The sequence below is a fragment of the Physeter macrocephalus genome, chromosome 2, assembly GCF_002837175.3.
Source record: "Physeter macrocephalus isolate SW-GA chromosome 2, ASM283717v5, whole genome shotgun sequence".
NCBI lineage: Eukaryota > Metazoa > Chordata > Mammalia > Artiodactyla > Physeteridae > Physeter > Physeter macrocephalus.
This window is the reverse complement of record NC_041215.1, coordinates 74,724,592-74,737,910: the sequence shown is the minus strand read 5'-3', so window position 1 is coordinate 74,737,910 and position 13,319 is coordinate 74,724,592. Positions and strand designations below refer to the sequence as shown.

Here is a 13,319-nt window from a genome sequence, read left to right as displayed (position 1 = left end):
TACTGCCTTTTAATGTCTCTGCTTTAATTTACAGGATCAAAAACAGAGAATGAAGAAAATTTGGAATTTGTTATTATTAGAAGCCAGTAAACAGTAATATTTCAGGCACTTCCCAATGGAGAGTTATTAAATCATGAGACAGATTATGCAATGGTATTTTTAGTAGTTTTATTCGTTTTATTTAAGCTACGGGTAGTATCAAAGAAGAGGCTATATACTTGGCAACAGAATACTATTCAAGTCCAATATTTATATTTGTTGCATAAACTTTTATTTGAAATGGATGAATGGTCCGTCAGGCAAGTCCTCCAGGAACTATCGATACTTTTCCCAAGGAGGGCAGAGAGTCCTGCCGCTCTCAGAAAGAACTACCAATCCCAGAATGCTCTTTTCTCCATCTTTCCCGCGAGAATCCCGGAGGGCAAGCTCAACCAATCCCTTCATGAAGAGCCTATACTATCAGCCAATCAGAAGGCGAAAAGGTGCCCAAAGGCGGGAGGCGGAAGGCGCCCTAGGTTTGAAATAGGAAGGTTGGCGCGGTTGCGGGATCTGATTCTGGAGACCCGCTGTTGGCTGGTATAGGTTCGTGTCTTTGTGGGGCAGGTGGTCGGGCTCAGGCCTGCAGGAGAAGGTGGTAATTGAGCTGGGCTCCGAAACCCGCCTGTCGCGATAGAGGAAAGTGGGTTTGGAGGCAGAATGCGTGTTTTCGGGGGCGGAGTCTGAAATGCACGTCTTGTTGCTGTTTGGGCGTCTGGGCCTTGCAGGGTGGACAGCGACGAGGCAGAGGGGTTTGGGTTTCACCGACTTGTCTGTGACCTTCCTGGAAAGATTTGATGTCATTGGGAAGGTTTTAGCGTTACAGAGAATTGGTGGGTCCTGGAGTCTTACAGGACATCCTTTTACAGAGGAGGACACTGAGGCCCAGAGAGTCGAGGTCAAGTACTAGTCCTGGACTAAGCCCACTAAACTCCCCTCCAGTCTCCGTTTTACTGGTATCTTTCCCGGTCTGGGGGTGGGGGAGGGAGAGGGAGTGTAGATGTGTGGGATCTTATTCTATGATAGGGGCCCTGTCATTTGGGACCTGACAATCCAGGCTGGAATCAGAAAGGTCAGAGTTGGAAGGGGCCTTAGAAGTCACCAATTTTACTTGTGAAAAAAGGAGGCAGAGTCATTTTCCCAAGGTCAGAGAGCGTGTAAGTGTTATGTGCGGTCACTACTAACGAATTCCTCGGAGGTAGAGTGTCCTGGTTTCCTGCTGCACCTTAACCGTAGTTAAGTCTAGGAGGCTTGATCTGCCCTGGAATATCTAGAGTTAAAAGTAAGTTGTTATGAGAGTAGGGGATTAACAGATACACATTATCCTATATAAAATAAACAACAAAAGTTTACTGTATAGCACAGGGAATTATATTCAATATGTTGTAATAAACTATAATGGAATAGAATTGAAAAAATATAGATATATACATATATATAACTGAATCTCTTTGCTGTACACCTGAAACTAATACAATACTGTAAATCAACTGTACTTCAATAGGAAAAAAAAAGTTGCTAACCATTTTCTAGCAAAGATCAAACTGCCAAAATATACTTGATTGGAATATGTGGCTGATATGGTTTCAATAACTTAAAAAATATAATGTGTGTCCTATTTGTTTTCTAGCATTGTCTTACAAAATGGTAGAGGATGAACTGGCACTATTCGATAAAAGCATAAATGAATTTTGGAATAAATTCAAAAGCACTGTCAGTGACACCTCCTGTCAGATGGTGGGCCTAAGAGATACCTACAAGGATTCCATTAAAGCATTTGCAGGTACCTAAGTTTAACTTGTAACATGCTGTTTTTGTTTGTTTTTTAGTGTAATTTCAGCTGAATTGAAACTTCAACTCCCAATTTCTCTTTCAGAAAAGCTGTCTGTGAAATTAAAGGAAGAAGAACGAATGGTTGAGATGTTTCTGGAATATCAAAATCGTATGTGACAATCTGTAGAAATGGATCACAGAGGGTTTTTTTTCTAAATTAAACATCTTCATGAAATCCCTCATACAAGTAAAACAATGTATTTATAGATATACAGTGTATACACATATAAAAATAATGAACATATATGTACCCATAATGCAGCTTAATAAATGGAACATCCCATGTTATACCTTCCTCTTCTCTCACCTTCTAGAACTAATCTGTCAATATTTTAATTTAGTATTGAGTTTTTGAATGTTATATAAATGACATCATTTTGTATGTATTCTGTCCCTTTGTTCACTCAGCATTATGCTTGTGAGATTCATCTATACTGTTGTGTAAATGCCTGAATTTTTAAAAACTGAGTTTCACAGACTAGGATTTGAAAAGCTGGAGTTCCCTCAGCTCTTTGGGTGTAGGGTTAATACTCTGACAGTTTTTCTTTCCATATTTTTACTGTTGTTCTTGCCTTCTCTTTACTACGCCTCTGCAGATTGTCCAGAGTGGATTGGCAGCTTTTACTGAGTTCTCACACACAGACCACAGACATGTAGCCACAGGCCAAAATCCACTGGAGATACTAAATTTAGCTGCACCATGTTTTGAACACTATTAAATCAGAGTGCCTTTATGTGAGACACATGTGGTTAATATGCCACAGTCCCTGATTGTTTCTTCTGCTTTGCTTTGAGCACTTAACTTTACTCATTATCTGGCCCCTGAAGGCATTTGATCTTGGAAACCCTGGTAGGCTGTTATAGTAGACTTCTACCCATGTTTATTTTCTAAGCTGCCCTGAAGCTTCCAGCTTCCATGCCCTTTTACTGCTTCTCATTCCCTCTGTAACCAGTAGCAGGAAGGAAAACCGTCTGTGTGTGTGTGTGTGTGTAAGAGTGATACTGAGTTTAGGTCCTTTAAACACTCTTGGTTTGTAGAATCCCTAGGGATTAGAAAATTAAGTTTGAAACTAAATTTTCACTACAATTCATTTCAAAGTGTGCTCTGAATGATTATCTGTAGTGTGAAGATGTATTCTAAATAATTTAAAATCTAAAAGCATTATCAAGTATTTTTCTTGAAAAAAATCAGTTTATACTTGAACAGAAATATAATTTATGTAAGTTTGATGAATTCGTTGAACATTTAACTGCTATTTGCCAAGCACCAAGGAGGCCACAATACTTAAGATGTCATCTATACGCTGCTCACAATTTAGTGGAAGACATAGGTAGGAAAACTACAATTAAAATACATTGTAATAGTTGCTATAATGATGGGATGGGAATTTAGTGACATAGAATCTGGAGAGCTTGAATTTTCCAGTGAGGATTACAAAATATTTAACAGCTAACCCTTACCTTATACACCACATGCCAGGTCCTATAGTGAGCTCTTTACATATAGTGATTCACTGAATCCTCACAACAACCCTCGGAGGTATATTTATTGTTTTTAATCCTACCTTATGGATGAGGAAATAGGCACAGAGAGGTTAAGTAAGTTGCTCAAGGTCAGACAGCTGGTAATCAACAGAAACATGATTTGAATGTGCACAGTCTGTCACACTGCCCTGGACAAGGTCACATAGAAGAGGGATGGGGAAGTTCATCAGAGTCAGTGCCCCTATTCTAGAGGAGGGAAGAGCATATGGAATGTGGTGGAAACATGAGAGCTTGTTGAGTTGTGGTTTGGCTAGAGTACAGTGTGAATGGGGAGTGGCAGAGAAGTGGCTTGTCAGATGAAGTACATTATGTGTTGGGCAGAGGAGATTTATTTTGCAGATGAAGAAATTAAAAGCTCACTGAGGTTAGGAAACTTGCCTTAAGATAATATATTTTGTAGATAGAGGGTCTAGGATTGCAGCTGAAATGTCTGTGCTCTTTCCAGTGTACAATCTCACCTTTCCACATAGAAGGGAAAGTGTAAGGGCGGGTTCCCATGGTGAGTAGTGAAAGTTTGAAATATTGGCCCTGGCGAATAAAAGAGCTGACTATAAACATATAAAATAATAGTCATGCAATACTGAGGGCCCTTACATTTGTATTGGCACAAATCCACACGATTGTTCAAATGTTAGAATAAAAACACTCACATATATGGTATTTATGTACCACTTAATAGTTTAAAACTTTTCACATTATCATTGGATACCCTAACCCTGTAGGGTAAGTAAATGGGTAGCCATTATTATTCTCGTTTTACAAATGAGGAAAAGAGGCCCCGAAGTTGTGATTTGATCAAGGTCCTTGGGTAACAACCGAGAAGCCAGATGGGAACTGAGAACTTTTGACTTTAAAACTGCATCTCTTTTGCAGAACAGTTCTACTTAATTATCCTTAAAAAGTAGCATTTTTCTTTCTGGTAATTCTGATAAGATGTTTATTTTTAAATTACACCTGATATAATGTGATCATGTCCAAATTCTTGGAAAATACAGAAAAATAAAAAAATATCTAATGTTGAGAGCCACACTTAACAGAAGACTTTGTAGTTTTTATTTTTCATATGCTATCCAGGTTTTTTTAAGATAATTGTGTTCATGGTATCTATATAGCTTTGTATCATTTTTTTTCTTTTATCTACTATGGCAGGATTTTCCCACATTACTGAATTCCTTGAAAATATATTACGCCTTATTGATACACTGTGTTTAATAATTTACTTATTAGTCATATACAATGTTTTCAGTTTTTCAACATAAATAACACTGAAAATAATTTTTTATATGAATACTTGCACATATCTTGTTTTCTTAGAGGAACTTTGTAAAAATGAAATTACTGGATCAAAGGACATGAATATCCTTAAGACTTATTTTGCAATGTCAAAAATATTTAAAAAAAAAAAAATTTTTTCCACATGGACTCTAGTATTTTTCATTCATCTCAACACTAGCTATTATTTTTGTAAACATTGTTGTAATAAATGAAAATTAGTGTGTTATTGTTTTATTTGCATTTCTATGATTACTGAGGTTAAATCATCTTTTGTATTTGATAACCATCTGCATTCTGTGTTTCCTCTGTTCATTCCTTTGCTGGTCTTTTTCTTAGGAATTTATATTTGTGTCTTCTTTAGATTAAGAATGATTACCTTTGTTGGGAGAGGATAGTTTAATGGTCAAAAGCATGACCTTTGAAGTTAAGACCTGAGTTTGAATCCAGGTCTTACTGTTCATTGCATTCTAGCAAGTAAAGCTGTGAGCAAGTTATTGAACTGCTGAGTCTTTTCCTTCTTCCTTTTTTTTTTTTAATCAAAGTTCTAGTTGGTTTACAATGTGCTAGTTTCAGGTGTACAGCAGAGTGATTCAGTTATATATATGTATGTATCTATTCTTTTTCGGATTCTTTTCCCTCATAGGTTATTACAAAATATTGAGTAGAGTTCCCTGTGCTATACAGTAGGTCCTTGTTGGTTATCTATTTTATATATAGTATTTTCTTTTTCTTTTAAAAAAGAGAGTAAGATGTACATGATAATTGTATTACTGTGAAAGTTAAGTAAATTTATATAAATATAAGAACACAGTATCTAGCATATAGTAGAGTTTTTATGCTTATTTGAATCAAATATGAGTTTATTTGTCTGCTTGCCTGCCTTTCTCTTTGATTTCTTTTTGCCTTTGAGTAAAACAATCTTTCCCCATATAGTTAATTTTATATTCACAGATACTGCCTTTTAGGTTTCATAAGATTTCATTTTACATTTAAATATTTAATAAATGTGTTTGGGGAACAATACTTCTTGACTTATGATATTTATCATATTAATTTGCTAAGTATACCAACATTTGTTTTCGATTTTTTTTTTGTTTAACTGAGCTGTAGGTCTGTTCTTCCTCCCTACCTCCCTCTCTTCCTCTCTCGTTTCTTCTTTTTGGTGTATTCCAGAATTATTTATATAACATTAAAATTAGCTATTTCTTCAAAGCATCTGCAAAGCCATCTTCTAGAGTTTGGTTGCCTTTGGTGGTAGGTTTTATTCATGTATTTATTTGGAGGGGAGAGCTACAAAGGTCATGATCTGATTTTGTATTTCGTGGTTTAATTTAGTATTCTCTTTTTTGCGGTATGCGGGCCTCTCACTGTTGTGGCCTCTCCCGTTTCGGAGCACAGGCTCTGGACACGCTGGCTCAGCGGCCATGGCTCACGGGCCCAGCCGGTCCGCGGCATGTGGGATCTTCCTGGACCGGGGCACGAATCCGTGTCCCCTGCATCTGCAGGCAGACTCTCAACCACAGCGCCACCAGCGAAGCCCAAGTATTCTCATTTTAATAAGCATTTTTGTCTCTTCATTTTTTTTTTCAAAGACAAACAGGAAAGACTAGATAAGGATTTTTGTTGTTCCTTTACAATTTTTTCAATCATCGGGAAACGCTTATCAATTAAAACGTTATTAATTTTATGAAATCAGTATTTTGCTCTTATCTTAGATACATGTTGACAAGCATATAGATTCTAGCTAATACTTTGTGCTTACAGAGATCTGCAGGCAGAATAAGCTCATTCAAGAAAAGAAAGAGAATTTGTTGAAGTTGATTGCTGAAGTAAAAGACAAAAAGGAGGAATTGGATGCACTGACTGCAAATATCCAGGATCTTAAGGAAGAATATGCTAGGAAGAGGGAAAGTAAGTTTCCAGTTGTACATGTATTTAAAACAACCTAAATTTCAAAGTGGTGATGGTTCACAGTGTGGACATCTTGCCTTCTCCCCAGCTCACCGCCACAGGTGGCTAACATACGTCAGGGTCACAGCCAGCCACTCACCTCTCTCTGCAAGGTGTCTGTGAAGTTTGCTAAGTGCGTTTCATTTTCCTTTTGCTTAAAGATCCTTTTGATTTCTAATAGAACCAGAGAATAATGAAATTGATATGGGAGTTTAATTAAGCAAAGTGGGAGACAGTTTCACTAAGATTTGCCTGGGAGAAACCATAGTGTAATTTATGCAACAAATTTATTGTTCATACATTCTCTGTCAGGAACTATTAAGCATGCTTTTCACACTGCAAAGCCTCTTTGTCTAAGACTTTCACATTTTTTAAAAAGGGTGCTTCTTTTGGATAGGAGCCTTGTTTGCCCACAAATGAAATAATCAATTCTAAAATCCCTTGAAAATAGCAAAGTTTGTTTTGTGACTGCTGTTCCTTAATAGAGTTTGTGTACCAGTCAACATTGTTTTTCTCATCTGCTAAGTATTACTTAGGGAATATTGCACTAAATTAGAAAAAAAATTCTAAACTAGCGTGAAATAAGGCTGACTTCTTGTGAGAAGTAGTTATGTTTAAAGAATAGAATATTTTTCCAATGAAGCAATTGATATATTTTTGGCTAACCAGGAAAAGCAAAATAGTGTACAAGAAGTCTTTCTATTTCTGTGCTAGTCATGCAAGCCCTTGGCCTATTTATTCATGCTACTTCATAATAAAATAGAACAAAACTTATTCCTCATACTACCTGTATGTATCTTCTCGTGCATTTTTTCCTTCCAACTTGAATGAACAGAAGCCCCTTTTTGCTAATTGGTAGAGATAGAAACTGTAACAGATGTAAATGTAAGCTGATTCATTTGCCTGGCATCATTTTTATAGTTGTTTTTAAGTTTGTTTTAATTAATTAACATTAATTGAATGTTATTTAAAATATTCGATACTCAGTGTCTGTGTTTTTAATCATAGCTATTTCCACTGCTAACAAAGCTAATGAAGAGAGGTTGAAAAGGCTACAGAAATCTGCAGACCTGTATACAGATCGACTTGGACTAGAAATTCGAAAAATTTATGGTAAGTATATTAATGGAAGTAAAACATAGGATATTAGAAAAGTCTGTCTTAAGTAGAAAAGCATTTTAAAAATATTTTCAAGTAAATTAATGGCCACGTTATTAACTTTTTAGATAGTAGGAAAAAATTACAAAATTTTTATCACCCTAATGTAATTACTGATCCTTGGTTGTTTATCATCCAGTATTTTAATAAATGTATTTTAGGCATGGTTGCCAACATGCAAATAATTTTTGTTCCTTGTTCTTACTAGCATTGTATGATTAGTATTTCTCTAACTGCTATAGCCTTCATAATGGTAATTTTAAAATGGTGGTGTAATAATTCATTCCATAAGTGTACCATAACTTATTCAATCTTTTATCTATTGTTTAACCCATATTACTCTAAGTTAACATTTGGATTTTACATTTTTCAGTTTTAGAAGTACTATAGTGAACATAGGTAGACTTCTCCATTTTTTTGACACAATTTCCATGGAATTCCCAGAGATGAATTACTGAGTTAAAGCATATGAATATTTTTGTGGCCATTATGTAAATATGTGCCAATTTACAGAAATATTTATTGTGTTGGGAGTTCCCAAGATTACATTCAGTTTTGGCGATTCACTGGAAAGTTTACAGGACTCAGCAGGGCTCAGATTTATTGCGATGAAAGGATACAAAACAAAATCAGCCCAAAGAAAAAAGGCACATGGGGCAAAATCTAGAGAAAACAAGCTTTTCAGACACAAGTTTTCAAGAGTCCTAACCCACTGGAGTCACACAGGACGTACTTAATCCCTTCAGCATCGAATTGTGACAGTACATGTGAAGTGTTGTCTACTGGGGAAGCTCATTAGAGACTCTGGAAGCTTGTGCCTGGTTTTCCGTGGACTTCACCCCAGGTATCTTTTCCTGTTGCTGATTTTGCTGTATCATTTCACTGTAATCATAGCACCGAGTATAACCATATGATGAGCCCTATGAGTCCTCCTAGTGAATTTTCAAACCTGTGGTGGTCTTGAGGATCTCTGACACACCAGACAAGGACCAGCCTTGCAAGCAGGCCTTTTCTGGGGATAGCAGTCTCAGGCCTGCTATGTTAACTCTTCTATGCAATCTGTCTACAATGTAAAGAGTACCCATTGCATTGTATTTGTGCCAGAATTGCAGTTTTTTTAAAGTTTTTTGGTTTGTTTATTTTGTTTTTTAGCAGTTGACTAGATATAATAGAAACAATTTTTTAAATGCATTTCTTGAATTATTAATGAAAATGTGACCATTTTTTCCCATTGCGTACTAATTACACCTCTTTCTGAGATTGATTGGGACCTTTATTCATATATCTATTCGCCTTGGTTTTTGTTTTTCTTCCTATCTGTCGGAATGAGTTTTTGATACAAAGTATTAACCTTTCCTTAGAGGAGAACATAAGGTCCAGCTCTGAACTTTTGATCCATTGGTCTCTAAGTTTATATTCACTGTTATCCTGAGGTGCTTTTTTGTGTTTTGTTTCAAAACCAGTTTTAAAGCTTTAAAATTATTTTTATATTTAAAGTAGAAGTTTCTCATAGTCCTCAAAATCAGGAAATAATGTTTTAAAGAAGAGACAACACAAATTAAACTCTTCATTTTGGCTAACTGAATATCTTATGAAATCTTTTCTTTGGCATGCATACCTCCCATTACTGTTAACAGTTTAAAAAATCTGGTATACTGACATAATTACTTCACTTTGAACTTAATGCAAGACAAATTTTTTTCAGTGTTTCTGAAGATTTCTTTTTATGATTAAAAGCATTTTTTATGCTGTAGAGTAAAACTGAAATGCATGTGAATTTCTACTTTGTGGCTGCCATTTTGAATTTCTACTGAGTATTTACTCCTTAGTAAGCATTTGGAGGTCTTTTGAAAAATAGGCTTTAAGTCCAGATAACTGTGTAGAAAAAGTCAAATTAAATTTATTGTCAAATTATTAAATGACAATAAAAATTTTTTATTTTAAATATATATAACAGAATTTGCCATTTTAGCTCTATTTTATTGTAAAATTCAGTGGCATTAATTACATTCACACTGTTGTGCAATCATTACCACCATCTGTTTCCAGAATTTTTCATCATCACAAACAGAAACTCTGTACCCATTAAATAATTCCCATTCCTCTCTCCCCACAGCCCCTAATAACGTCTAATTTACTTTCTGTCTCTACAAATTTGCCTCTTCTAGGTATTTCATATAAGTGGAATCATATAATATTTGTCCTTCTGTGTCTGGCTTATTTCACTAAGCATAATGTTTTCAAGGTTCATCTATGTTGTAGCAAGTATCAAAACATCATTCCTTTTTATGGGTGAATAATATTCCATTGGGTATATATACACCATATTTTGCTTATGCGTTCATCTGTTGGTGGACACCGGATTACTCTCATCTTTTGGCTGCTGTGAGTAATGCTGCTGTGAACATTGCATGCAGTTACTTGTTTGAGTCTCTATTTTCAGTTCTTTTGAGTATATACCGCAGAATGGAATTGCTGGGTCATGTAATTCTTTGTTTAAATTTTTTGAGGAACTGCCAAAGTATTTTCTACAGCACCTGCAGCATTTTACATTCCCACCAACAATGTACAAGGGCTCCAATTTCTCCACATCTTTGCCCACATTGTTATTTATTTATTTTATTATAGTCATCCTAGTAGGTGTGAAATGGTATCTCATTGTAGTTTTGGTTTATATTTTCTCAGTGATTAGTGATAAGGAGTATCTTTTCATGTGCTTATTGGCCATTTGTATATATTCTATGGAGAAATACCTATTCAAGTCCCTTTGTCCATTTTTGAATTGGGTTTTTCTTTTTGTTGTTCAGTTGTAGGAGTTTTTTTCATATATATCGTATATTAAACCCATATCAGATCTATGATTTGCAGATATTTTCTCCCATTCCGTGGGTTGTATTTTCACGCTCTTGATAGTGTTCTTTTAAGGGCAAAGTTTTTAATTTTTTAATTTTGATGAAGTCCAATTTATTTTTGTTGTTGCTTGTGCTTTTGGTCATATTTAAACTACAGTGCATTTCAAAGCTAATTTGTAACTTGTACGTTTGGAGACATTGGTTAAGTGAATATATGTACTTAGCAATGTAGATATTGATCAGAGATGGAGGTAAGAAAGCTCATCTCCATTGAGAGCTTTGGCACAATAAAATAATTCTCATACTAAATAATTTAATCCCTTTTTCAGGTGATAAGTTGCAGTTTATATTCACTAATATTGACCCTAAGCATCCTGAGAGCCCATTTATGTTTTCCCTGAGCCTAAATGAAGCAAGGGACTATGAAGGTATGTACTCCTGTCTCTTAACTGGTACTTAAGATTGGCATCCCAGAATGTTATTTGACTTAGAGTATAAAGTAATATGAAGGCAAGTAATCGCACAAGCTGTTGCTTTTTTTCCAGTCTTGCTTCTTGGGATATTGTCTTCTAAAGGCAATGAGTATAGTTTTGTTATAGATATTATCCAGTAGCCTTAATAAGTAACTTTTCTTTAGGATGGCACAGTGCCACAGTGGCTAACGGACTTAAAAGACCAAAGATCACTGCATTTCATATGCAAGTATGAATTATTCTCTTAGAGAATTTAAAACAAAGCTAAAGCTATAAAGGTTATGACTGCCTAAATGTGGATATTGTAAGTTATCTCAGTAGGTGGTTTTAAAATTGAATGTAAAGTCAGAATGTGATCATTTAACACCCCCGCTCCCCCCAGATTATCCTATCCTGAAAATCCCGGACGTTGATAATTTAGCTTAGTTACTGATTCTGCAGCAGGCCAGAAGGGCTTTGATGCATGGGAAATATATATGTTTGGCGATAGTGTGAACAAGAAGAGAATGGAAATATATTTATCTCTTTTTATTATTCTAAGGCCCCCTTTAAAGTAGTCCTTAACTTATTGGAATTCAGAAAAATGGTTCTTAACTCTTTATACCTATGTTCTCATCTTAAAGCATTTATAGCAGACAGACGCTCAGGTAAACTGCTGAGTTGGCTCCCTAATGTGTTCTAGTGACTCAATTCCTATTCTAATGAAATTTATATTTTAGGAATCTAGTTCAGGTACAAGTGTTTGATTTTTTATTTTATAGGTAAATATCTTCTAATCTGATAATGGGTGCTAAATTTTAAAAAGCAAACCCCCAAACCTCCTACCTAGCTCCTCAGTTTTCACCAACTTGGATAGCTTCTATTGCTAGGTAGTGTCACAGTATTTGATAATGTATTAAAATAGAATCTACAGTATCAATTTTGAACCAAGCACTCTTTGCTATTCTTTCTCTGCTTTGGTCATGTGCATTGTTTCCTAAGCAGTCTCTACCAAAGAGCTGGAAATCTGATATGGTTGAATTTCTTCTCCTTGTACAAAGGACAAGATTGACGGTAGAGAAAGTTGGATCATTCCTTTCCTTTGACCACCTTTACTGGAGACTTGCTCCCAGTGTGTACCAACTGGTGCAACTGCATTCGAGGTCATATTGTTCTTTGTCTTTTGAGTCTCATTTGATTACTAGGCCATGTAAATACCACTTTGGGAATAGCAACCGCATTTTCTAATGACCCCCATTTTACTTGTAAAACTTCAGATATTTCTTTCCACATCTGTAAGTTATTAAGGGTTGGCATTGAAAGTTGTTCTTTTTTTGATCCAGTGACCAGAAATTAGAATTAAGGCCAAATATTGCAGAGAAAACTGACAACAGTTCAAAAAAAATTGTTAAAATATTTTAAATAGTTAAAACAAAATGTACAGGAAGTGGCAAGCTGTTCTGTGTCTCTAAGCTCTTCAATCCCTTGATTACCTTCTGTTTAAATTTAAAGCAAGATTGTAGTACTTAACATTTGAATATTTAGAGATTAAACATAGGAAAGGTCTAAAAGATAGGATACAAAAATCAAGTGTATCTATCATTCTATGCTGAAAGCATTTCAATAAAATGGAATTGAAATGACTTGAATCAGATGAGAGCATCTAAGTTAGAAATACTTCTCTTCTATTAAAAAACTCATTCAAATTTCTTTTTTTTTTTCCCCCTTTTAGTGTCAGATAGTGCTCCTCATCTTGAGTGCCTAGCAGAATTTCAAGAAAATGTAAGGAAGACCAACAATTTTTCGGCTTTTCTTGCCAATGTTCGGAAAGCTTTTACTGCTATTGTTTATAATTAATATATAAATAGTATATAAAAACCGTTATCCCTATTGTGTTTCTCTTTTTTAAAAAGGTCTCATTATTCATTGTTTGTCTATAATTCGTTTGTATTTTTGTAACATTTCTGTGTGCTGATTTCTGTAAATTATTTAAATTAAAATCTTAGGAAAGAAGATTTATAAAGTCAAGCTTTTGGAGGTCATGGACCAGTAATAATAAAAAATGAGAGGGGATGGGCCCAACCTAAGGTTTGCAATTTATAAAATGTACTTCACAAAATAAATATTATTATCCTAATATCATAAAGGAAAGAATATTTTTATCTTAAACCAAGTGGCATCTACAGTTAAAATAAAGGACAAATCTTTACATCAGAAG

The 13,319-nt window shown here is 35.1% G+C and overlaps 1 protein-coding gene across 2 annotated transcripts; it reads left to right on the top strand.

Annotated features, from left to right (window-relative positions):
* Positions 1-521: 521 nt before the first annotated feature.
* SPC25 (SPC25 component of NDC80 kinetochore complex) lies at positions 522-13,183 on the top strand. Of its 2 annotated transcripts, none has more exons than XM_007123171.2 (7): positions 522-582; positions 1,667-1,819; positions 1,913-1,978; positions 6,454-6,600; positions 7,648-7,752; positions 10,979-11,077; positions 12,834-13,183. In XM_007123171.2, exons 2-7 carry the CDS (start codon positions 1,681-1,683, stop codon positions 12,956-12,958), a joined length of 681 nt encoding a protein of 226 aa, XP_007123233.1. In that variant the 5' UTR covers positions 522-582; positions 1,667-1,680; the 3' UTR covers positions 12,959-13,183. The 2 variants fall into 2 exon arrangements, with proteins under 2 accessions (XP_007123233.1, XP_007123234.1); XM_007123172.2 differs by lacking the exon at positions 522-582 and adding an exon at positions 596-679.
* Positions 13,184-13,319: the final 136 nt, after the last annotated feature.